At 43.4% G+C, this 27339-nt stretch overlaps 1 protein-coding gene across 1 annotated transcript; it reads left to right on the top strand.

Moving 5' to 3' along the window:
* The first annotated feature begins 23509 nt into the window (after positions 1 to 23509).
* LOC149979358 (beta-1,4 N-acetylgalactosaminyltransferase 2-like) lies at positions 23510 to 26444 on the top strand. The gene is made up of 3 exons (XM_090191395.1): positions 23510 to 23830; positions 24607 to 24828; positions 26439 to 26444. The coding sequence occupies exons 1-3, from the start codon at positions 23510 to 23512 to the stop codon at positions 26442 to 26444; spliced, it is 549 nt and encodes a 182-aa protein (XP_090047521.1).
* Positions 26445 to 27339: the final 895 nt, after the last annotated feature.

Here is a 27339-nt window from a genome sequence, read left to right as displayed (position 1 = left end):
TTTCAGATCAACTTTATTATCCCACCAGGGGAAAATTAATTTGGTCATGTGCTTATACCAACAGGGATAGGAAAAACAATGTACTCTTCATATGACATAATTGTTCCTTTGCCTTCTCAACAAGTTGTAGGGAGAGACAGGAGCAGGTTGTTAGTAGGTGGGAACAGTCAGTCCTGTTGACTTGATTTGGGTGTTAATAAGAATTCAGATTGATTATAATTAAATGTTCACCATTCAAGGGAATGCAGTATGAATAGCACCCATAATTAAATCCAATACCTTCAACACATACACTTCATACAGTACATGTACATTACATCAGGTCCTATGGGTAATTTATTACTAATTGCGTTTGGAAATGTTTCTAGTGATTTACACTTAATTGACAGCAAAAGTAAATCTGAGCATAAGTATTGCAAGCGTTGATTATCAAAAGTGTTTATTATTCAAGTTGTTTCTCATGGCGTAGCAGTCAGACGTCTTTTGTCCTTGTCTTGTCGTGTCCCGTGTTTATTTTGTGTATATATCTTTTTATGTATTTTTTCTTCTCATATATTTTCAATATTTTTCTTAACCTCAACTTCAACATACTCTCCTGCAATCTGCCTCACCCAATGTGGTATGGATCTGCTATTTTCTTAACTTTGAATCGGAACCCCCAACAGGAGCTAGCCAGCTAACTAGCTACTAGCTAGTAGTCAGCTAGCCAATGCTAGCGGTCATCAGCTACCTTTAGCCCGGACAACTCTCACCAGTCTGCACAGCGCGACTCAAACCAGAGCAAATCTGACTTATTTTTCTCCATATCTCCAGATACCTACACCAAGCTCTGAACCTTTTCACCTGGATCATCGCAGCTAGCTAGCAGCTATCGGAGTGGCCACATCCCTTTACACTTGTGTGTATAAGTTAGCTGTTGTGATATTGTTAGGTTAGATTATTCGTTGGTTATTACTGCATTGTTGGAACTAGAAGCACAAGCATTTCGCTACACTCGCATTAACATCTGCTAACCATGTGTATGTGACAAATAACATTTGATTTGGTTTGATTTGATATTGATTTAGGCATGGATTTGAGGAATCGTTGCACTAGAATAGAACAACATTTAATTATTATCCAATGGTATTCATTGCAAGCTCAGTGAAAGAAAGTAGGGCTGCTTTGGTGATATCTGTTGAGTGTAATGGCATGTCTCTCATGCCTATTATTTAGCTTTAAAGTGATTATTTTTAAATAAAGACTGTCCATACCAAATGAGGCTAACACTTCCCTTTGGGCCCTGTGCTAAAAAGGACAGCTGTTTTTTTAGGAGATGAGTCTGGTTAATTACATCGGCTATCACAATTTTACATATCAGTTAAAGGAAAAGTATCTATTGAAGTATCTATTCCTGGCAGCTTGATGGTAAGTCACTATCATATTATTGTATGCAGCCATTTCATCTGGGACTTTGCCGACAAAGAGTATTTAAGTAACCCTTAGGGTGGATTCAAAGATACATTGACATAAATATCACTTCCTTGACAGGTTGACAGGAAAAGCAAAGGGTTTCAAGGAATACAGCATTGGGTCCCGTACTTGCCTCTTGACATAAGAAAATCTCTGGAAACTACCAGGTCTGTGCTGTAAGGACAGTAGCAATGGAATGATGTTCCCTGATTCTTTCCACCACTCTACATAAGGCTTGTCGACAAGTGTCTACTGCAATGCTCTATCAACTTGTCAAGGGAATTTTTCAGAATGCCCCACGAGGTGTGCCAACGGTATACTCGTGCTGCCTGAAACACAAAGCATGTGTCCCTTTCACCCAGTGGGCTGGGACACCGATGACCTCAAAGATGCACGTCACTTTGTCACTATGCCGACAGCTACACTGTAACAGAATACCAGTACCAGATCACTCCACGTGGAGTCATGTGCAGGATGTGTTGTGTGCTAAAAGTGGCATCTGAGCCTTGTAGCCTATCGTAGTTAGCCAGGCAAAGAAAACACACCAGATTTAGTTTCAGATCAACTTTATTATCCCACCAGGGGAAAATTAATTTGGTCATGTGCTTATACCCAGGGGGATAGGAAAAACAATGTACTCTTCATATGACATAATTGTTCCTTTGCCTTCTCAACAAGTTGTAGGGAGAGACAGGAGCAGGTTGTTAGTAGGTGGGAACAGTCAGTCCTGTTGACTTGATTTGGGTGTTAATAAGAATTCAGATTGATTATAATTAAATGTTCACCATTCAAGGGAATGCAGTATGAATTAGCACCCATAATTCAATCCAATACCTTCAACACATACACTTCATACAGTACATGTACATTACATCAGGTCCTATGGGTAATTTATTACTAATTGCGTTTGGAAATGTTTCTAGGGATTTACACTTAATTGACAGCAAAAGTAAATCTGAGCATAAGTATTGCAAGCGTTGATTATCAAAAGTGTTTATTATTCAAGTTGTTTCTCATGGCGTAGCAGTCAGACGTCTTTTGTCCTTGTCTTGTCGTGTCCCGTGTTTATTTTGTGTATATATCTTTTTATGTATTTTTTCTTCGCATATATTTTCAATATTTTTCTTAACCTCAACTTCAACATACTCTCCTGCAATCTGCCTCACCCAATGTGGTATGGATCTGCTATTTTCATAACAGGAGCTAGCCAGCTAACTAGCTACTAGCTAGTAGTCAGCTAGCCAATGCTAGCGGTCATCAGCTACCTTTAGCCCGGACAACTCTCACCAGTCTGCACAGCGCGACTCAAACCAGAGCAAATCTGACTTATTTTTCTCCATATCTCCGGACACCTACAGCAAGCTCTGAACTTTTCACTTGGATCATCGCAGCTAGCTAGCTGCTATCGGAGTGGCCACTCCTGGCTAACGTCTCTGTCCCAAAGCAAGAGCCAATTAGCCTGGAGCTAGCCTTTGCTAGGCCCATCTCCCGGTTGGCCGAAGAGGTCCATCAGCCACTCCTTGGGCTACAATAACTATTTTGCCAATTGGCCTGGACCCCGCCGACCCTTCACAACTGAACTACCGATGTAATTCATCCAAGGGGGCTTTTCAACTGGCTCCTCCGTCACAACGTCCCCTGAATGCACATCTGCTAGCCGTGGCCCGCTAGCTGACTAGAGCATATCGGACTGTTAGCTTAAGAGGCCCATCGGACAAAGTCTTTGGCCACGATACCTATTTTGCCAATTGGCCTGGACCCTTTTACCACACTGAGCCCTGCGGATCCACAACGACTAATCTGCCAACGCAACAGCACGAGGGGGCTACAACTAACTTCTTCCGTCGTGACGTCCCTCTAAGGCCCTTCTGCTAGCTTGCTATCCCCGGCTTGCTAGCTGCCTGAATCGCCGGCCCGCCAAGCCACTCACTGGACCCCTATGATCACCCGGCTACGCATGCCTCGTACTAATGTCAATATGCATTGCCCATCGCTGTTTTGGTTAGTAATTATTACCTTATATCACTGTAGAGCCTCTAACCCTGCTCAATATACCGTAGTTAACCCTTTAGTTCCACCTCCCACACGTGGTGACCTCACCTGGTTTAAATTATGTTTCTAGAGTCAATATCTCTCTCATCGTCACTCAATGCATAGATTTACCTCAACTGTATTCACATCCTACCATACCTTTGTCTGTACATTGTGCCTTGAATCTATTCTACCGTGCCCAGAAACCTGCTCCTTTTACTCTCTGTTCCGAAAGTATTATACGACCAGTCATCATAGCCTTTAGCCATGCCCTTATCCTACTCCTCCTCTGTTCCTCTGGTGATGTAGCGGTTAATCAGGCCCTGCAGTGCCTAGCTCCACTCCCATTCTCCAGGCGCTCCCATTTGTTGACTTCTGTAACCGTAAAAGCCTTGGTTTCTTGCATGTTAACATTAAAAGCCTCCTCCCTAAGTTTGTTTTATTCGCTGCCTTAGCACACTCAGCCAACACGGATGTCCTAGTTGTGTGTGAATCCTGGCTTAGGAAGACCACCAAAAACCCTGAAATTTGTATCCCTAACTATAACATTTTCCGACAAAAAAGAACTGCCAAAGGCGGCGGAGTTGCACTCTACTGCAGAGTTAGCCTGCAGAGTTCTGTCTTACTATCCAGGTCTGTGCCCAAACAATTTGAGCTTCTACTTAAAAAAAAAACACCTTTCCAAAAACAAGTCTCTCACCGTTGGCACTTGTAGAACCAGGAACATATATAGCCCTTGGTTCACTCCAGACCTGACTGCCCTTGACCAGCACAAAAACATCCTGTGGCGTACTGCACTAGCATCGCATAGCCTCCGCAATATGCAACTTTTCAGGGAAGTTAGGAACCAATATACAGGCAGATAGGAAAGCAAAGGCTAGCTTTTTTAAACAGAATTTGCATCCTGTAGCACAAACTCAAAAAAGTTCTGGGACACTGTAAAGTCCATGGAGAATAAGAGCATCTCCTCCCAGCAGCCCACTGCACTGAGGCTAGGAAACACTGTCACCACCGATAAATCTGGGATAATTGAGAATTTCAATAAGCATTTTTCTACGGCTGACCATGCTTTCCACCTGGTTACCCCTACCCCGGTCATCAGCCCTGCGCCCCCCACAGCAGCTATGTGGATTTGGGTGAGGGAGAAATGGGGGAGGTTTGGGCAAGTTGCTGTGGGGGACGCAGGGCTGTTGACCGGGGTAGGGGTAACCAGGTGGAAAGCATGGTCAGCCGTAGAAAAATGCTTATTTGCCCAAACCTCCCCCATTTCTCCCTCACCCAAATCCACATAGCTGATGTTCTGAAAGAGCGGCAAAATCTGGATCCCTATAAAAGATCTAGACAATCTGGACCCTTTCTTTCTAAAATTATCTGCCGAAATTGTTGCCACCCCTATTACTAGCCTGTTCAGCCTCTCTTTCGTGTCGTCTGAGATTCCCAAAGATTGGAAAGCAGCTGCGGTCATCCCCCTCTTCAAAGGGGGGGACACTCTTGACCCAAACCTATATCTATCCTACCCTGCCTTTCACTGGTCACCATAGCAGCACCCAGCCGTAGCATGCGCTCCAGCAGGTATATTTCACTGGTCGCCCCCAAAGCCAATTCCTCCTTTGGCCGCCTCTCCTTCCAGTTCTCTGCTGCCAATGATTGGAACGAACTACAAACATCTCTGAAACTGGAAACACTTATCTCCCACACTAGCTTTAAGCACCAGCTGTCAGAGCAGCTCACAGATTGGAATTTTGCAAGTTCAAACCCCCGAGCTGACAAGGTACAAATTTGTCATTCTGCCCCTGAACAGGCAGTTCCTAGGCCGTCATTGAAAATAAGAATTTGTTCTTAACTGACTTGCCTAGTGAAATAAAAATATACTTTTTCTATTGTATCATTGACTGTATGTTTATTTATTCCATGTGTAACTCTGTGTTGTTGTTTGTGTAACTCTGTGTTGTTGTTTGTGTCACACTGCTTTGCTTTATCTTGGCCAGGTCGCATTTGTAAATGAGAACTTGTTCTCAACTAGCCTACCTGGTGAAATAAATTAAATTTAAAAAGTTAATCAACTCATCCCTGGTCATGTTTAGCCTTGCCTTTACAGTAAGAGGGAGTGTCAAGTGGAAGTACTAAACACAGTTGTTGACCCCTCACCTTTCCCAATAATTTGTACTGTATTATAGAGGTTCGCACTGACCCTCAGTCACCTAGTCGTGGGAAAATGTAAATATTGTTTTCACCTGCAGTGCAAGGATCTTGACAAATATGAGGGGGTGGCACCCCCGTGTGGCTCTCATCTATAACTGCAGAAACATTTTCTCATTGGCTTTTAACAATACTATCCAGGGGCCATGGCAAAGGCATTATATTAAGAAACAGTAGTGAGGCTATGGTGATATTATAGGAGTATTAGAGGGGTGTTATGGGGATGTTATGGGGACATTATAGGAATATTAGAGGGGTGTTATGGGGACATTATGGTGATACTGGGGGACCTTGTATGGATATTAGGGGGAAGTTATTCTGATATTAAGGGGAGGTTATTCCCGAGGTAAAAAGCTTATGAGCATTCGTATATGCATTTATGAGTCTTTACTTATTACATTTAAGAGACATGTTGTTGACGCCAAGTTATTAGAAAGAAACACAATGAAATGGAACGCAATAAAATGACCTTTAGTTAAAGAGTGAAGTGAATTACATGGCCTTGTTGGAGAACTGTTGGCTGAAAACGTCCTCACAAAGCCGGGAGCATTTGTGTGGTTTCTCCTGTGGTTGAGAGGTGGATGGAAGATCCTCCTCTAGTGGAGACACGGCAGCTTGCGGAACGACGCAGGGGGGCTGAAGACAGAACAGTGAGACTGACGTGAACATGATTTTGTGGCGATCAAACGTTGTCACTTCAACTTTTCCATTTACTCTGTTGACTATCCATGTTGAGGCATTGGATATACACCGTGACGTGCAGTCAGGATAGGCAGGCTAAACAGTGCATCCACTGTAATAATCTAACACAATAAAATTACATTCTCAATGATTCTGGTGGTCTTTATGCTCATAATCAAAACATTTCCTAAAACTGCATCAAAGACCACATGAAAGGTTCCAGGGTATGCATGCCCATCCATTCAAATCGTTGACGCACGCGACCATTCCCTACTCGTCACTGTCTATGAACAGGGTCAGTATCAGCTGCGCTGCTTTGCCTAGCATCATTCGTTGCATTGAGACGATTTCATATTTTGCGCATTGCCTAAACATATTGTGTGGGTAAGCTCTGCACATTTGGACATGTCTACAAATACTGAACAAAAAGATCAATGCAAAATGTAATATGTTGGTCCCATGTTTCATGAGCTGAAATAAAATATCCCAGAAAATGTTCATATGCACAAAAAGGTTATTTCTCTCGAATTCTGAGCACAAATTTGTTTGAATCCCTTTAAGTGAGCATTTCTCCTTTGCCAAGATAATCCATCCACCTGGCAGGTGTTGTCACGACTTCTGTCGATGTCACTGCCTCTCCTTGTTTGTGCGGTGCTCGGCGGTCGACGTTGCCGGTCTTCTAGCCATCGCCGATCCATTTTTAATTTTCAATTTGTCTTGTCTTGTTTTCACACACACCTGGTTCTCATTTCCCTCATTATGTGTTTTGTATTTAACCCTCTGTTTCCCTCATGTATTTGTGTGGTATTGTTTATTCTGTTTCAAGTATTGCGCACATTAGTCTGTTGCGCTGTGTTATGTTCATCCGTATTGTTATTTCCTGTTCACTTTGCCGTGTGTTTTTGGTTCGCCAAAATAAAAGGCTCCGTTAGCTACACCATATCTGCTCTCCTGCACCTGACTCCTTTACAACCACTTACGCATACCTGACAGGTGTGGCATATCAAGAAGCTGATTAAAAAGCATGATCATTACATGGGTGCTCCTTGTGCTGGGTACAATAAAAGGCCACTTAAATGTGCAATTTGTTGCACAAACACACTGCCACAGATGCCTCACGTTTTGAGGGAGCGTGCAATTGACATGCTGAATGCAGGAATGTCCACCAGAACTGTTGCCACATAATTTAATGTTAATTTCGTCACCAATGTCGTTTTAAAGAATTTGCAGTACGTCAAACCGGCATCACAACTACAGACCACGTGTAACAATGCCAGCCCAGGAACTCCACATCTGGCTTCTTCACCTTCGGGATTGTCTGATTGGCTGGGCCTGGTTCCACAGTGGTGGGCCTGGCTCCCAAGTGGATAGTATTGAGAATTTTCCAGACCATGTGTGTTCATTATTATTTCCAGAAGAGCTAGTAAGATGGGTGCACTCTATATGTGCTCTGGGTCATTAGACACCATTAGACATGTACATGTCCGGAGGTTGGACACAACTGGCTATTCCTGTAACTGTGTTATGGCCTACTCTGTACTGATGCTATGGTTACACCTATTGTTTTTTCTTTTCTTCTCCAGAACATGGGTGTCCCTTTCAGAGGAGTTAGCAGGATGACATATCTGGTTATTTCTGTAAAGTACAAAGGACTGTTGCTCGGGTCCTGCATGTATGCACCTGTCTTAGTCGAGAACAGGTCTGTCTTTTTGAACTATTGCTGTGGCTCTACGGGTTCCATGCCCTAATATGAAACCAAACTAAAAATTAGTGCAGGCAATAAGATAATGGTGGCTAAATGCCTGAGGGGATGAGCCATTAAGAGGAGTTACTATACTATGAATGTGACGTAAGGAGGAAAAATGTATAAGAAGATCGGAAAGGGAGTTGCTTCATAAATCAGCTCGGCTTTTGTTATATTGTCATAAAAGTCTATTTGAACGCATATACTCCGGTATTTGAGAAATATTATTGGCTGAATAGTTCCACGGCAATAGGCCTATGCCCTCCCATGGCCCCTGCCCCTGCCCAGTCATGTGAAATCCATTGAATATGCGGGCCTAGTGAATTTATTTAAATTGATTGATTTCCTTATATGAACTGCAACTCAGTAAAATCATAGAAATTGTTACAGGTTGTGTTTATATTTTTGATCAGTATAATTTGACGCTCGCATCCTTGGAACTGAATGAAACTAACTAGCTAGCAAAAACAACCTGGCAAATGGACTGGACCTCAAACAATATTCCAAGTTGGATTTCCAAGGAAAACTCAGAGAGGGAGACCAACACCTGCCCTTCCTGACCATCAGAGGAAGGGACAAAACAAATCATCCAATCAGGACAACGATATGCTGCTGATGGTCTCCAGATATGATACCTGACGGTCAAATCCTTCACCCATCTATGGTGAGATTTTCTGAGAAAATGATGCATTCTTTTGTAATAAAATAATAAAAGAATGGACATGGGGTTCTGCTGTGTACATATCAGCGATACAAAAACATTTGTGGACGCCCTGAGACAAGACTTGGACACTTTCTATGATTGGTTTGAGGAGAAATGCACCACACTTGGACTGACAGACACAGCAATCCGAAGGAGACAGCCAATGAAAGGAATGCTTTTTTGACATTTTGGACAATCTCAGTGTTCAAGTGAAATCCAGGTTTGACTATTTTGTCATCCTTGCCCCTCATGTCAATCGAGACAGAAACCTTTCAAACTCAAAAGGAAATAAAGAAGACTTCTACAGCGTTCTCACCGAGAGGTTCATCCTGAAGGACAGACCAATGGACGTCATTTACAAGTAAAGGTAGGCCTAAGTGCATTTTCCTTTGCAATTTGTGGCTTATGCTACTGTTGAATGAACATGACAATATACGACATCCCTTTGATGCATTTGATTTATCGAGCTCAAATGTTGTTTTGATGAGACACTTTTATGATGTTGTGAACTGCATTTTCCAGTCATTTCAATTCTTGATATGGACATTTCATTAGAACCTAATTTGTTTTATACACTGAGTATACCAAACATTAGAAACAACTTCCCCCCCCCCTTTTGCCTTCAGAACAGCCTCACTTCGTCGGGGCATGGACTCTTCAAGATGTTGAAAGCGTTCCACAGGGATGCTGGCTCATGTTGACTCCAATGCTTCCCACAGTTGAGTCAAGTTGGCTGGTTGTTCTTTGAGTGGTGGACCATTCTTGATACACACAGGAAACTGTTGAGCATAAAAACCCAGCAGCGTTGCAGTTCTGACACAAAGCGGTGCGCCTGGCACTTACTACCCTAACCCGTTCAAAGGCACCTCAATCTTTTGTCTTGCCCATTCACCCTCTGAATGGCACACATTCACAACCCATGTCTCGTTTGTCTCAAGACTTAAAAATCATTATTTAACCTGTCTCCTCCCCTTCATCTACAATGATTGAAGTGGATCAATAAGGGATCATAGCTTTCATCTGGATTCACCAGGTTCTTAACGTTTTGTACACTCAGTGTATATGTGTGTAATAATATTTCGGCAGGTAGCGGGGCGGCAGGTAGAGCGTTGGACTAGTAACCGGAAGGTTGTAAGATCGAATCCCCGAGCTGACAAGGTAAAAATCTGTCATTCTGCCCCTGAACAAGGCAGTTAACCCACTGTTCCTAGGCAGTCATTGAAAATAAGAATTTGTTCTTTACTGACTTGCCTAGTTAAATAAAGATAAAATAAAAATGTAAAACATAATAATTATTAAGTGTGTGTGTGTTTGCGTGCGGTGCAGTGGAACAATTGTAAATCCATTTTGAAAGGCTATGGAGTTTTGCGTTGCAAACTATTCGGATGAAATTTGTCCATATATTGGTCTTTTAGTTCCACCTATTGGTTGTAACTGTGGATGCTACATCGGTCGATGGCAGAGCTGAGTTGAGCAGTGTGTCATTTTGTCAGATCGGAGGCTATCACTTGTATATCTTGGCTGCACTGGTATTTATATTTGGGGATTTTTTTGTAAAATGCATGAGTTTATACTCACCAAATTAACAACAAAGTGTGGTCAAAGACTTTTCGTAATCAAATTTCATTGGTCACATACACATGGTTCGCAGATGTTATTGCGAGTGTAGCGAAATGCTTGTGCTTTTAGTTCCGACAGTGCAGAAATATTTAACATGTAATCTAACAATTCCACAACAACTACCTAATACACACAAATCTAAGTAAAGGAATGGAATAACAATATATACACTACTGTTCAAAAGTTTGGGGTCTCTTAGAAATGTCCTTGTTTTGAAAGAAAAACATTTTTTTTTCGCCATCAACATAACGTCAAATTGATCAGAAATACAGTGTAGACATCTTTAATGTTGTAAATGACTCCTGTAGCTGGAAACAGCAGATTTTTTTTAATGGAATATCTACTTAGGCGTACAGAGGCCCATTATCAGCAACCATCACTCCTGTATTCCAATGGCACGTTGTGTTCGCTAATCCAAGTTTATCATTTGAAAAGGCTAATTGATCATTAGAAATCCCTTTTGCAATTATGTTAGCACAGCTGAAAACTATTATTCTGATTAAAGAAGCAATAAAACTGGCCTTCTTTAGACTAGTTGAGTATCTGGAGCAACAGCATTTGTGGGTTCAATTACAGGCTTAAAATGGCCAGAAACAAAGAACTTCTCTGAAACTTTTCTCTGAAGATCTTATACAACGCGGTGTACTATTCCCTTCGCAGAACAGTGCAAACTGGCTTTAACCAAAATAGAAAGAGGAGTGGGAGTCTCTGGTGCACAACTAAGCAGGAGGACACAAGTCTCAACGTCATCAGTGAAGAGGCGACTCCGGGATGCTGGCCTTCTAGGCAGAGTTCCTCTGTCCAGTGTCTGTTCTTTTGCCCATCTTAATCTTTTCTTTTTAGTGGCCAGTCTGAGGCTTTTTCTTTGCAACTCTGCCTAGAAAGCCAGCATCCCGGAGTCGCCTCTTCATTGCAGTTGCCGTAATAACCATCATACGAAGTACATTTGGAGTCACCCGATAATATGGTGTTTTGTCCTCCCATTTCAACTTGGGAAACCATGCAGTTCATTAGGCTACAGACGAAATAAGGTATGATGAACTTCAGAGTGGTGAAAGTTCACGGTGAAGAGCTTGATGCTGCTTTCCAATAAATATTGCACTGTACCTATCTGCGAGCTGTTGGCTGGAGCGCAGGTGCCACGACCAGAGTATTTTTTTGCTATTTAACAAAACAGTTTTTGTGACCAAAAAGTTGAAAATGCGATGGAAACACATTGAACTTTAGATTTGTATTTGGTACATGAACACTTATGCGAAAGAGTACATTTTGTGTGCACTACATCACGCACTGATCTTCTATCCACAACAAGTCATTTTGGGGGAAACAGAGCCCTACAACTGGGAAAAATGTGCATAATTTATTTAGCCTATTTTAGAATATTCTCATGATAATCTGTCGCCAATTGGATGGAAACCTAGCTAATAACCAAGTTTCCATGTGAGTAACGTCATACAGTATATAAAAGAAATGACTGCTGTGATGGAAATAGGAAGTTTTGGTACAATTGACATGGTCTGATCTTTGTGTCGATAAAATGAATTATGTGAGAAATGGCTGTGGACCTTTAGGCACAAATATTTATATAATAGCCATCATAGGATTTTGCCTGTGCAAGCATATCCATACCATGATGCAGCCACTACCACTCTTGAAAATAAGGAGGAAGTTACTCAGTGATGTGTTCCATTTGTCCCAAACACAAGGCTTTGCATTTATGCCAAAAAGTGTATACCTTTCCCATGTTTTTTTCCCCAGTATTACTTTAGTGCCTTGTTGCAAACATATGCAAGTTTTGGAATATTTCTATTGGTATATTTGTATTATTATTTTCTAAATTGTGGAGTCCCTACAATGTTGTTGATCCATTTTCAATTCTCCCATCACAGCCTGTAGCTGTTTTAAAATCACCAATCCCTAAGCAGTTTCCTTCCTGTCCTGCAGCTACGTCCAGAAGGACAACTGCCTCGTTGAGGTGTCTAATACATCGTCCACGGCATAATTATTAACATGACCATGCTTAAAGATATATTCAATGTGCGATTTGTTTGTTATTACCTATCTACCAATCACTGCCCTTCTTTATGAGGAATTTCAAAAAAAACTCTGGTCTATGTAGTTAAATCTGTGTTGAAATTCAGTACTTGACTGAGGGACCTTACAGATGTTGAATATATGGGGAAGGATGAATAAAATCATGTCAACCACTATTATTTCACACAGAGTGAGTCTATAGAACATATTATGTGATTTGTATTACAATTACATCTATTTCAATCCCACCTTGTAAAAAACAAAAACATGAGGTGGCGCACACCCTGCTACAGTTTTCTTGTGTCGAAAGAGAGGCGGACCAAAATGCAGCGTGGTTATTTCGATACATGTTGTATAAAAGATTAACATTAACAATACAAAACAATAAACGTACCGTGAAAAAAAAAATAAGGCTGTTTAGGTTATTTTTTTATTTATTTTTTTATAAAAATAATTTATTATCATCAATACCATTCATTCTTTACAACTCATAATTTCCATACAAACTCAAATAGTGGTATTTTAATTTAAACAAAACAAAAACCCCAAACAAAACCTCAGGGGAGCATCTTCCCTCCCCGTCATCCTACAAACTACCTTTCCCTATCTCCCCATCCCTAATCTATCCCCTTACAAATCTAAATGACACCCAGCCCTAAACCCCCCTTCCACCTCTCCCGGGCAGCATGCTGCCCCCACTTCCCCTCCTCCCTCTTCATCCTCCCCCTCAAATCTCCTTCCACCCTCCTCACTATCCCTTCCACCCCCCAATCTCTCCCTGTCTTCACCATGTTCTGCCTGGCTTCCCACAGCCCCCGTTTAAAGAGACTCATGAGAAGCCAGAGCAGAAACCTGTCCCTATCCGTCCCTCTCGCTCTCCCTACACCTCTCTCTAACCTGGCCCACGTCAATACAAAATCCCCCCTTACCAAACCTAACAACACCCGTGCCCTAGCCCATACTACTCCGGCAAAGGCACAGTCCCAAAAGACATGGCGCACAGTCTCCTCCCTGCCACAAGAAGATCTTGGACAGGTGGGGGATTGCACCAAACTATACCGGTACATGATGGAACGTACCGGCAAGCACTTATGGAGGCTCAACCAATTCAGGTCCTTGAGCCTGTTGTCCAGACCCCGCGCCTGCACTCCCTCCCAGACCACTTCCGAGACGCCCACTACAGGCGCCAGACTCCCTGCCTGCCTGACCTCCTCGTACAGGTGCCTGTGATCTAAACCTACTCGGGCAACTTCAACCTCAGGGTGCTCACGCAGCCACTTGGCCGCATGACCAAAGTGCCACGGCAGCTGTTCCGCCCGAGGACCCGTGTTAGACCACACCATTACGCTTCTCGCCTGATACGAGAAGAACACCCGCAGGAGGTAACCGGACGGGTGTATCACTGGATGAGCAAGCTCCGTTAACAAGAAAGAAACAAAAATTGCGTCTAACTCTGCCGGGAGTGCACGTCACGAGCCTGGGACACTCTGCCAGACCACTGACTCAAACAGGTCTCATAAGCCCCTCCTTTATAGTAGAATCCTCATTCAAGTTTCTAAAGACGGTTGACATCTAGTGGAAGTCGTAGGAAGTGCAACTTGACTCCATAGACACTGGTAGGCCAAGCTTTGAAAAACTACAAACCTCAGATTTCCCACTTCCTGGGTGGATTTTTCTCAGGTTTTCACCTGCCATATGAGTTATGTTATACTCACAGACATCATTCAAACAGTTTTAGAAACTTCAGAGTGTTTTCTATCCAATAATAATATTAATATGCATATATTAGCATCTGGGACAGAGTAGGAGGCAGTTCACTCTGGGCATGCTATTCAGCCAAAAGTGAAAATGCTGCCCACTATCCCAAAAAGGTTGGAAGGCCAATTGAGAACAAGTTCTCATTTACAACTTCGACCTGGCCAAGATAAAGCAAAGCAGTGTAACACAAACAACAACACAGAGTTCCACATGGAATAAACAAATGTATAGTCAGTAACACAATAGAAAAGTCTATATACAGTGTGTGCAAATGAGGTAAGATTAGGGAGGTAAGGCAATAAATAGGCCATAGTGGCGAAATAATTACAATTTAGCAATTAAACACTGGAGTGATAGATGTGCAGAAGATTAATGTGCAAGTAGAGATACTGGGGTGCAAAAGAGCACAAAAAAAAGATTATCAATATGGGGATGAGGTAGTTGGGTGGGCTAAATAAAGATGGGCTATGTACAGGTGCAATGATCTGTGAGCTGCTCTGACAGCTGATGCTTAAAGGAGGAAAATATGAGTCTCCAGCTTCAGAGATTTTTGCAAATCGTTCCAGTTATTGGCAGCAGAGAACTGGAAGGAGAGGCGGCCAAAAGGAGGAATTGGCTTTGTGGGTGACTAGTGAAATATACCTGCTGGAGCGCGTGCTATGGGTGGGTGCAGGTAACGAGTGGACAGAGGAGCCTCTTAAAGAAGAAGTTACAGGTCTGTGAGAGCCAGAAATCTTGCTTGTTTGTAGGTGACCAAATACTTATTTTCCACCATAATTTTCAAATAAATTCATTAAAAATTCTACAATGTGATTTTCTGGATTTTTTTGTCTCTCATAGTTGAAGTGTACCTATGATGAAAATTACAGGCCTCTCTCATCTTTTTAAGTGGGAGAACATGCACAATTGGTGGCTGACTAAATACTTTATTGCCCCACTGTATGTATTTGTCTCCAGGAACAGATCAGTGCAATAATGGCAACCTGCCATAGACCTACACGTACAGATGTAGGATCTTAATTTGAGCCAGTTTGCTACAGCAGGAAAATAATCCTGCAGCAACAGTAAACGTGGATTATAATAAATTGACATTTTTATTAGGGGTTGGTGCTTTTTTTCATTAGGGAAAATTAAGTCTGAAGTTTTAAAGTGCAAATTACAAGCGTTATCTGTGAAAGAAAATTCTCAGCAACAAAAGAGTACATTTTATATCCTACATATTGTTAGGTTCTAATTCTGAGTAAAACACTCAACGGACATTATGAAAGCTTAACCAAGTTTATTCTTCCCAGAGGATCAATACAGCTGCATTAGACAAAACATGCTTCCACCACCACAAGTACATATGTAAATACTCCAATTTAGGCCCTCCTCCTTTCCAATCTTTCCATCTTTTATAGTTTGACAGGAAGACTAAGTTATGGGGTAATAAAACGTTCCTTCTCCCTTAAGGTGATCTAACCTGGAGTCAACCCCCTTGATGTCTAATCCAAAGATCTCCACGCGTATCACCTATAGCAAACCTGTGACTTCCACCTGTCTACCCATATTCCACAGCCACCTGGCTCGTACAGATAACCATTAACTTCTGATGTAAAAACCAGTCTCTATCACCCCTCAGATACTATAGTCTTACTTCTGATGTATCATGTCTCTAGGATAGCAATGTTCCCAGTTTAACCCAGAATCAGACAATATGTAACAAACTCCAGTCGGCCACACTGGAATTGAATAAAAAAATACATTTGAGAAGAACGCAGACAACCACCAAAGCCTTGAGAAGTTTGAATTGTCACTATCAGTAGCAGCAGTCCAACAAATTAACAGGTTTAAACAACAGCCTTCGCAAGCACGCACGTTTATCTCATTCACAGTGGCTATTGTTGAAGCAAAAGGTCTGTTTAAATGGCTGCATTTTTTACACAGGTCTTTTGACCAATCATATCAGCTCTGAAAAATAGCTGATGTGAAAAGATCTAATGTGATTGGTCAAAAGACCAGCGAGTGGAAGAAAATATTACAATTTGGCAGCAAGCGTAAACACAGCCTACCTGGCTCTAACATGAGTCCTTTGCCCTGATCTTGTCCACATTCTTATTGTGCCCACATTTTTAGACAGGTGTAGACAATTAAGAGTCATTGTGATCTAATTGTTATCACATCTTCATGACCTCCTCCCGAGGTCGACACGCATTGTGTCTGGATATCTTACAAGTGTAGACGGATGTGGACAGTGAAATCGTTTAAATCATCATTATCCCGCCCTCTAAAATCATTGACAGGTGACGCCATTGACTTATGGCATCAATATGTCTTCAAATAAATATTATTTAGAAAGAATATCTGTCAAATATTTTGGACACAGGGAGGCACTAGAATATGGTCACAATGCAGACACAATGGAAGGTTTAGAGGCATTTTATTACCATGTGTAGATGCAAACATTACAATGGGGACAGGTGCGTTGTCAGTGGGGTGGCAGGGGTGGAACCCCCCTGAAATTTGATTGCCTCCCCATTCTCACTGGGTCAGAGCGCTGTCAAACTGGCTCAGATTGTAGGTAAATGTCCTCTATTAGCAGTTCAGTGGTTTTGGTTTTCTTCCTACACATTTCGCTCTAACTTTAATTATGACCCCATTCCTGAGCGGTAAGACTGTTTCCCTTCACAATGCTCACCAGCCACGCAGGAGACATTAGAAGGTACTGTGACAAAACCGCAATTGAAAGAAATTCAGATATTTTTCAATTATCAATATTTGTATGATGCATTTCAGTCACTTACTGATGCAAATACAAATTGTTACACCTTTGCCATTATTCAAGTCATTTTATGTATTTTCTTATTGGCCTTATCAACATAGAAAATTGTTGTAGTTTGTGCTACAATGGTTAAAATAAGCTATTCTGTAACAATATAGCTAAAACCACTATTGTTTGTCAGTGTCAGGGTAGCCTGTCATTTCGGTCATTTATGTGGTATTTAAAAAAGATTCCGCTAACTCCAGCAATGTTAATTGCTTTCACCAATCTAACCATATCAGATTTTAATTTGACTGTCAATATATATTGAGCAGTGGAGGGAGGAGCTGTAACAGGACAGGCTCTTTGTAATGGATTTTTTTATTTGACCTTTTAGGCATGTCAGTTAAGAACAAATTCTTATTTTCAATGACGGCCTAGGAACAGTGGGTTAACTGCCTGTTCAGGGGCAGAACGACAGATTTGTACCTTGTAACCTTCCGGTTACTAGTCCACCGCGCTAACCACTAGGCTACCCTGCAGGAATGAAATATTAAGAGAACACCTTCCTAATATTATTGAATTACCCCCCCCTCCCCCTAATTAATATAATAGTTTGATTAAGACATTTGCATGCTTTGTAAAGAAGAACAATTTCTGTAACAATCCTGTTTACAGGGACACACCTGAAATCAGGCTACCTAATGCTACTTTGATAAATGCAGACAAACGTCAATTAAAATGAACGTTCTACCACAGCGATCATGCTATTTTTGGGAAGCATGTTTTATTCTGAGTTCGGACATATAAAGTATGAATGTGAACTACTTCTAAGAGGCAAACATGCAGTTGTTCCCGAAAACACTTCACTAGCGCTAAAGAGGGAGGCTCGCTGGGCTGGTGTTATCACATGCGCAAATCCAATACCTCTGGTACGCTGATTTAAGGTGTTTACATGTCCTAATCATTTGAAAGATTGCCCAGAAAACCAGGTGTTTTAATCAGCCTATGCTTACTTTATTTTGACCTTACGCCAATTAAGATAAACAGAGTAAGGTGTTTAGATGACTATTGCATAATCTGCCGACTGCCATAATCAGTTTAATATCCAATTATTCGTGTGCATGTAAACGTACTCACTGATTGAAGTGGATTTAACAAGTGACATCAATCGGGGATAATAGCTTTCACCCGGATTCACCTGGTCAATCTCTGTCATGGAAAGAGCAGGTGTCCGCCCATTTGTTAGACATCTGCAGCTGCTAAAGAATTTCCGTTAGTGCAGGGTTTCCTTTCCTATGTTATACGGGTGTATGATCTTCATTTGATCACTGTTGCTGGGAATTTTCCTGCACCGCAGAAAATACAGATGAGCTACAGTTGAGCTTTGAAAACCCATACTCACTGAAAACCCATACTAACACATGGCTATATTAACAGTATTGCACTTTTTATTTGGTGTAATTTTGGCCAGCTAATAGCCTAACCACCAATCAAGCAACATTATGTACTAAACATTCAAATTGTTACGGTGCGTGAATGAGGACCCAAAAGCGAATTAACGTAAACAGAGCTTCTTTAATAACAAAACAAACGTAGGCTCAGATGGACCGGCAGATTCCGACAGGACAGGACAAGGTTGCAGCAAACATGACGATAGTCTGGTTCAGGCATGAATAACACAAACAAGAATCCGACAAAGACAGAAACAAAAACAGAGAGAGATATAGACGACTAATCAGAGGGAAAAAGGGAACAGGTGGGAAAAGGGGTGACGAGGTAGTTAGGAGGAGACAAGGAACAGCTGGGGGAAAGAGGGGGAGAAAAGGTAACCTAATAACGACCAGCAGAGGGAGACAGGGTGAAGGGAAAGGACAGAAACAAGACACAACATGACAATACATGACAGTACCCCCCCACTCACCGAGCGCCTCCTGGCGCACTCGAGGAGGAAACCTGGCGGCAACGGAGGAAATCATCGATCAGCGCACGGTCCAGCACGTCCCGAGAGGGAACCCAACTCCTCTCCTCAGGACCGTACCCCTCCCAATCTACTAGGTACTGATGACCACGGCCCCGAGGACGCATGTCCAAAATCCTACGGACCCTGTAGATGGGTGCGCCCTCGACAAGGATGGGGGGGGGGGGGGGAGACGAGCGGGGGCGCGAAGAACGGGCTTGACACAGGAGACATGGAAGACCGGGTGGACGCGACGAAGATATCGCGGAAGAAGAAGTCGAACTGCGACAGGATTAATGATCTGAGAAATACGGAACGGACCAATGAACCGCGGGGTCAACTTGCGAGAAGCGGTCTTAAGGGGAAGGTTCTGAGTGGAGAGCCAAACTCTCTGACCGCGACAATATCTAGGACTCTTAGTTCTACGCTTATTAGCAGCCCTCACAGTCTGCGCCCTATAACGGCAAAGTGCAGACCTGACCCTCTTCCAGGTGCGCTCGCAATGTTGGACAAAAGCCTGAGCGGAGGGGACGCTGGACTCGGCGAACTGAGATGAGAACAGCGGAGGCTGGTACCCGATGCTACTCTGAAAAGGAGATAGCCCGGTCGCAGACGAAGGAAGCGAGTTGTGGGCGTATTCTGCCCAGGGGAGCTGTTCTGACCAAGACGCAGGGTTGCGAAAAGAAAGACTGCGTAAGATGCGACCAATAGTCTGATTGGCCCGTTCTGCTTGACCGTTAGACTGGGGGTGAAAGCCGGAAGAGAGACTGACGGAAGCCCCAATCAAACGGCAAAACTCCCTCCAAAATTGAGACGTGAATTGCGGACCTCTGTCCGAAACGACGTCTGACGGAAGGCCATGAATTCTGAAAACATTCTCGATGATGATTTGTGCCGTCTCTTTAGCAGAAGGAAGCTTAGCAAGGGGAATAAAATGAGCCGCCTTAGAGAACCTGTCGACAACCGTAAGAATAACAGTCTTCCCCGCTGACGAAGGCAGTCCGGTGACAAAATCTAAGGCGATGTGAGACCACGGTCGAGAGGGAATGGGAAGCGGCCTGAGACGGCCGGCAGGAGGGGAGTTACCGGACTGCGCGCAGACCGAACAAGCAGCCACGAAACGACGCGTGTCATGCTCCCGGGTGGGCCACCAAAAACGCTGGCGAATGGAAGCAAGCGTACCCCGAACGCCAGGGTGGCCGGCTAACTTGGCAGAGTGAGCCCACTGAAGAACGGCCAGACGAGTAGGAACGGGAACGAAAAGAAGGTTCCTAGGACAAGCGCGCGGCGACGGAGTGTGAGTGAGTGCATGCTTTACCTGCCTCTCAATTCCCCAGACAGTCAACCCGACAACACGCCCCTCAGGGAGAATCCCCTCGGGGTCAGTGGAGGCTACTGAAGAACTGAAGAGACGAGATAAAGCATCAGGCTTGGTGTTCTTAGAGCCCGGACGATAAGAAATCACGAACTCGAAACGAGCGAAAAACAGCGCCCAGCGCGCCTGACGCGCATTAAGTCGTTTGGCAGAATGGATGTACTCAAGGTTCCTATGGTCGGTCCAAACGACAAAAGGAACGGTCGCCCCCTCCAACCACTGTCGCCATTCGCCTAGGGCTAAGCGGATGGCGAGCAGTTCGCGGTTTCCCACATCATAGTTACGTTCCGACGGCGACAGGCGATGAGAAAAATACGCGCAAGGGTGGACCTTGTCGTCAGAGAGGGAGCGCTGAGAAAGAATGGCTCCCACGCCCACCTCCGACGCGTCAACCTCGACAACGAACTGTCTAGAGACGTCAGGTGTAACAAGGATAGGTGCGGATGTAAAACGATTCTTGAGGAGATCAAAAGCTCCCTGGGCGGAAACGGACCACTTAAAGCACGTCTTGACAGAAGTAAGGGCTGTGAGAGGAGCTGCCACGTGACCGAAATTACGGATGAAACGACGATAGAAGTTCGAAGCCGAGAAAGCGCTGCAGCTCGACGCGTGACTTAGGGACGGGCCAATCAATGACAGCTTGGACCTTAGCGGGATCCATCTTAATGCCTTCAGTGGAAATAACAGAACCGAGAAATGTGACGGAGGAGGCATGAAAAGTGCACTTCTCAGCCTTCACAAAAAGACAATTCTCTAAAAGGCGCTGGAGGACACGTCGAACGTGCTGAACATGAATCTGGAGTGACGGTGAAAAAATCAGGATATCGTCAAGGTAAACGAAAACAAAGATGTTCAGCATGTCTCTCAGGACATCATTGACTAATGCCTGAAAGACAGCTGGAGCGTTAGCGAGGCCGAAAGGAAGAACCCGGTATTCAAAGTGCCCTAACGGAGTGTTAAACGGCGTCTTCCACTCGTCCCCCTCCCTGATGCGCACGAGATGGTAAGCGTTACGAAGGTCCAACTTAGTGAAAAACCTGGCTCCCTGCAGGATCTCGAAGGCTGAAGACATAAGAGGAAGCGGATAACGATTCTTCACTGTTATGTCATTCAGCCCTCGATAATCTATGCAGGGGCGCAGGGACCCGTCCTTCTTCTTAACAAAAAAAAACCCCGCTCCGGCGGGAGAGGAGGAGGGGACTATGGTACCGGCGGCAAGAGCTACAGACAAATAATCTTCGAGAGCCTTACGTTCGGGAGCCGACAGAGAGTATAGTCTACCCCGGGGGGGAGTGGTTCCCGGAAGGAGATCAATACTACAATCATACGACCGGTGTGGAGGAAGAGAGGTGGCCCTGGACCGACTGAACACCGTGCGCAGATCGTGATATTCCTCCGGCACCCCTGTCAAATCACCAGGCTCCTCCTGTGAAGAAGAGACAGAGGAAACAGGAGGGATAGCAGACATTAAACATTTCACATGACAAGAGACGTTCCAGGAGAGGATAGAATTACTAGACCAATTAATGGAAGGATTATGACAAACTAGCCAGGGATGGCCCAAAACAACAGGTGTAAAAGGTGAACGAAAAATTAAAAAAGAAATGGTTTCGCTATGATTACCAGAAACAGTGAGGGTTAAAGGTAGCGTCTCACGCTGAATCCTGGGGAGAGGACTACCATCCAGGGCGAACAAGGCCGTGGACTCCCTTAACTGTCTGAGAGGAATGTCATGTTCCCGAGCCCAGGTCTCGTCCATAAAACAGCCCTCCGCCCCAGAGTCTATTAAGGCACTGCAGGAAGCTGACGAACCGGTCCAGCGTAGATGGACCGACAAGGTAGTGCAGGATCTTGAAGGAGAGACAGGAGTAGTAGCGCTCACCAGTAGCCCTCCGCTTACTGATGAGCTCTGGCTTTTACTGGACATGAAGTGACAAAATGACCAGCAGAACCGCAATAGAGACAGAGGCGGTTGGTGATTCTCCGTTCCCTCTCCTTAGTCGAGATGCGGATACCTCCCAGCTGCATAGGCTCAGCACCCGAGCCGGCAGAGGAAGATGGTAGTGATGCGGAGAGGGGGGCAACGGAGAACGCGAGCTCCTTTCCACGAGCTCGGTGACGAAGATCAACCCGTCGCTCAATGCGAATAGCGAGTTCAATCAAGGAATCCACGCTGGAAGGAACCTCCCGGGAGAGTATCTCATCCTTTACCTCTGCGCGGAGACCCTCCAGAAAACGAGCGAGCAAAGCCGGCTCGTTCCAGCCACTGGAAGCAGCAAGAGTGCGAAACTCAATAGAGTAGTCTGTTATGGATCGATTACCTTGACATAGGGAAGACAGGGCCCTGGAAGCCTCCTCCCCAAAAACAGATCGATCAAAAACCCGTATCATCTCCTCCTTAAAGTCCTGATACTGGTTAGTACACTCAGCCCTTGCCTCCCAGATTGCCGTGCCCCACTCACGAGCCCGTCCAGTAAGGAGAGATATGACGTAGGCGACACGAGCAGTGCTCCTGGAGTAAGTGTTGGGCTGGAGAGAAAACACAATATCACACTGGGTGAGGAACGAGCGGCATTCAGTGGGCTCCCCAGAGTAACACGGCGGGTTATTGATTCTGGGCTCCGGAGATTCGAACGCCCTGGAAGTGGCCGGTGGATCGAGGCGGAGATGGTGAACCTGTTCTGTGAGGTTGGAGACTTGGGTGGCCAGGGTCTCAACGGCATGTCGAGCAGCAGACAATTCCTGCTCGTGTCTGCCTAGCATCGCTCCCTGGATCTCGACGGCTGAGTGGAGAGGATCCGAAGTCGCTGGGTCCATTCTTGGTCGGATTCTTCTGTTACGGTGCGTGAATGAGGACCCAAAAGCGAATTAACGTAAACAGAGCTTCTTTAATAACAAAACAAACGTAGGCTCAGATGGACCGGCAGATTCCGACAGGACAGGACAAGGTTGCAGCAAACATGACGATAGTCTGGTTCAGGCATGAATAACACAAACAAGAATCCAACAAAGACAGAAACAAAAACAGAGAGAGATATAGAGGACTAATCAGAGGGAAAAAGGGAACAGGTGGGAAAAGGGGTGACGAGGTAGTTAGGAGGAGACAAGGAACAGCTGGGGGAAAGAGGGGGAGAAAAGGTAACCTAATAACGACCAGCAGAGGGAGACAGGGTGAAGGGAAAGGACAGAAACAAGACACAACATGACAATACATGACACAAATTCCTTTGCTGCAGGACTATTTTGCAATGACAATGCTGGTCAAATTAAGATCCTACATCTGTATGCCTTTGAACATTCTGCAGTTACAATTCTTTTATAGGATAAAAAAAAAAATCACAGATGGGCACTGCTACAAAGTAATTTTGAGGACATTTTCCTTCCCAAAGGGCTGGTTTGCTGGCAGGAACCTGGCTGTCTCTCAGGTCACTACCAAATACTTCCTCTGGGTCGATGACGACTTCCTGTTCACAGACAAAACCAAGATTGAGAATCTGGTAGAGGTGATGGAGGCCACACCAGAACTAGATGTGGTGAGCAGAGTAACTGTAGCCTGATCCCCAATCTGTCACCAGGCTAGAACAAGTGTTACCTGTTTTGCTTAGACTTGGGCTGGAACACTTTCTCTTTACAATATTGATGGTGTCAAGGTCCTCCCCTCCAGTGAGGTTTGAAACCTTGGTGTGATACTTGACAGCCAGCTCTCGTTTGAGGCCCTCATCAAAAGTGTGACCAAAGCCCAATTTTTCAATCTATGGAACACTGGCAGGTTACGACCTCACAGTCTGCAGCTGAGCCACTCACCCACTCCTTTATCTCATCCTGTCTGGACTATTGTAATGTCCTGTTTATTGGTACATCTGCCAAGTGTTCAAAACTGTGCTGCACATGTTTCAAGGACCTCTGCTAATTCTATTTTAATGTCCTCTGGATCCGACAACACATATTCATAGCTTTGTTTGTTGTCTTTTTTTCCAGAATATTGGAAAAAAGGGTTCCAAAAGGGTTCTACAGCTGTCCCCATAGGATAAACCAATTTGGTTCAAGTTCAAATATTTTTGGTTACGGGTAGAACGCTTTTGGGTTCCATGTAGAACCGTCTGTGGAACAGTTATACTACATGGAAGCAAAAAGGGTTCTTCTACCTAGAACTAAAAATAATTAATACATTTTCTGTGCTTTGGATTGTTTTTATTGTATTTGTTTCCTACGCATTGGGTCTGAGAAATGTGCTTTACAAATGAAATGACAAATTATTATTATTTCTACTACATGTGGACCTGCTCTGTTCTCTTCCTCCTGTGATCAGGTGGGCGGCTCTGTGGCGGGTCACGGCCAGTTCTACTTCTCTTTGGTGTACGAGGATGGTAATGGGGAGGACGGGGGTTGTCTGAACAGAAAGGGTGCAGTGACATACCAACCTGTTCCAGGCTTCCCTACCTGCTCCTTCACCAGCGGGGTGGTTAACTTATTCCTGGGTCGCACCGACGCCGTGCGCAAAGTGGGCTTTGACCCCCGGCTGAAGAGAGTGGTGGGCTTTATTACATTTTTTATTTATTTAACCTCTATATATCCAGGAAGTCCCACTGAGGTTTGAAAATCTCAATTAGGAGGGATATGAAATAACACATATGGAATCCTGTAGTAACCAAAAAAGTGTTAAACAAATCAAAGTACATTTTATATTTGAGATTCTTCAAAGTGGAAATCTGAGAGAATGCCAAGAGTGTAAAGCTGTCATCAAGGCAAAGGGTGGTTACTTTGAAGAATCTCAAATATAAAATATATTTTACTACATGATTCCATATGTGTTATTTCATAGTTTTGATGTCTTCACTATTATTATACATTGTAGAAAATAGTAAAAATAAAGAAATACACTTGAATGAGTAGGTGACCAAGCTTTTGACTGGTAATATATATATATATATATATATATATATATATATATCCTTTTTTATAATTTTAGGAGTGAGACTTGGCCGATATGTATTCTGTATGTAGATATACAGTATGAGAAGTGCACAATGTGTATGACAGAGGTATCGTGTAATATATGTACAATGTTGAGTGTGTAATGTACAGTCAGCCTATTTTGTACTGTACATAGCAGTACTTTGTGTCTTAAGACAATTTTCCTACCAGGGACATTAAAGTTCATCCTATGCTAAGAGGGCAGTTAAAAGCCCAGTAAAAACAGTTGCACACATTTCACATGTACATTTGAGTCATTTAGCAGACACACGCTTATCCAGAGTGACTTGCAGGAGCAATTAGGGTTAAGTGCCTTGCTCAACAGCACATCGACAGATTGCAGCAAGTCTGTAAACTATGTCAAGAGGAAATCTGGAAAGCTGCGTCAATAAGAAAGACAGATGGACACATTTGAGACTGATGTTCAGTTTCAGTGTTGTGTTAAGTTTTGAAGAAGTCAATTGTTTCTATAGATGATTATTATCATGTTGCTGATATTACGCTTAAGGCACTGCTCTGTCTTTGCTAATTCATCTTTGGTCCATTCCATTTTCCCTGTCCATATGTTTGTTTCAGAGTTCTTCATGGATGGGTTGGGCAGTTTGCTGGTTGCCAGCTGTAGTCATGTCAGCATCGACCACCAACCCAAAATTGAAAACGCAAAGTACTCGTCGTTCCGAAATCAACAATCAAAAGACGTAGAAGACAAACTAGCCCACCACTTCTTCAAGAACCACCTGAAATGTATCCATTATGGATAGTTTACAAAGAAGTAAACAGTGAAAATAGTGGCTCAATAGTGAGGTGCAATAGTCAAATATGTAGTCGTGGCATCCCATCTGTAGTGGCGCAGTTATCTTCAAAAAATGTAAAGCCACAGGTATCTGCAGGAAGCAAATGAGTATGAGGTGATCGTCGGTTTGGAAAATGTAACCGATATGGCTTTCACTCATATCAATCACACCATTAAAATAATCAGGCGCATCACAAAGAATGACATCAATGGTTTTGTCACTATAGCCCAAACATGAAGGACACAATACACCTTGAATTGGTATCTTTTTTTGACTGTTTATGATAAAATAATGGTTTTACAGAGTCACATTTAGAGCAGTCTAAAAACTGTGTTGCTCTAGGTACTTTCTCTACTGAGCTCTGTGGTCACAGGAGTGACAGAGAGAACATAGTAGACGGTTGCTGTCAAAAAGTGATTGAGTTATTCCTGTGTCCTGTGTTAATGCCCTTTTTAAGGACATCCTGTTTGGATGTTCTCACGCTATTTCGGGTGTGCTTATTTAAATTGATAGTGAAGCTGTCTCTTTGAAGTAAAGCACATGCTTGAAATAAAACGTAATGGCCTGGTGATTGATGTGTGGTGTACAGACCTTTTTAAAGAAAATGTGTTTGAAATTTGGAAACAGGTTTTGTAGTGAACTTATGGAGCTCCTATGTAGTGAGCTTGTGACCCCTTGCAGAATGAAAGAGTCATTTCCGGGTAGGTCTGCCTGAGTATAAGTAAGTGCTAGACTTGTCCTGTGATCACTATGAGTGACAAGAAACCTCAAAAGAGAGAAACTACAGAAAACCTGTATCCTAGACCAATTCTAGGTGTATTGTGTCATTCATGTCTGGGCCACAATGACAAAACCATTGATGCCATTATTTGTGATGCACCTGATTGAGGGGTGGGGGGGGGGGGTCTTGATTGCATTGGGAGGTGTCAGGTTACAAGCTATGGGTTTACAAGCAGAGGAAAATACTTAAGGACTTATTTCTAAGAAAAAATACATTTTACAACAAAAATAATAATTATACATTATCGTTCAAAAATTTGGGGTCACTTAGAAATGTCCTTTGTTTTTGAAAGAAAAGCTCATTTTTTTGTCCATTAAAATAACATCTAATTGATCAGAAATGCAGTGTAGACATTGTTAATGTAGTAAATGACTATTGTAGCTGGAAATAGCAGATTTTTATGGAATATCTACATAGGCGTACAGAGGCCCATTATCAGCAACCATCACTCCTGTGTTCCAATGGCACGTTGTGTTAGCTAATTCAAGTTTAA

This window comes from Oncorhynchus mykiss, chromosome 12 (assembly GCF_057628025.1).
Source record: "Oncorhynchus mykiss isolate SJ-2025 chromosome 12, ASM5762802v1, whole genome shotgun sequence".
NCBI classification, from domain to species: domain Eukaryota; kingdom Metazoa; phylum Chordata; class Actinopteri; order Salmoniformes; family Salmonidae; genus Oncorhynchus; species Oncorhynchus mykiss.
The sequence above is the reverse complement of the archived record's forward strand: the minus strand, read 5'-3'. Positions and strand labels throughout refer to the sequence as shown.

Coding starts and splice junctions, on each gene's coding strand:
- LOC149979358 (XM_090191395.1), top strand. CDS start 23,510: ATGACACAAATTCCTTTGCTGCAGGACTATTTTGCAATGACAATGCTG. Junction 23,831..24,606: donor CCACACCAGAACTAGATGTG/GTGAGCAGAGTA, acceptor TCCTGTGATCAG/GTGGGCGGCTCTGTGGCGGG.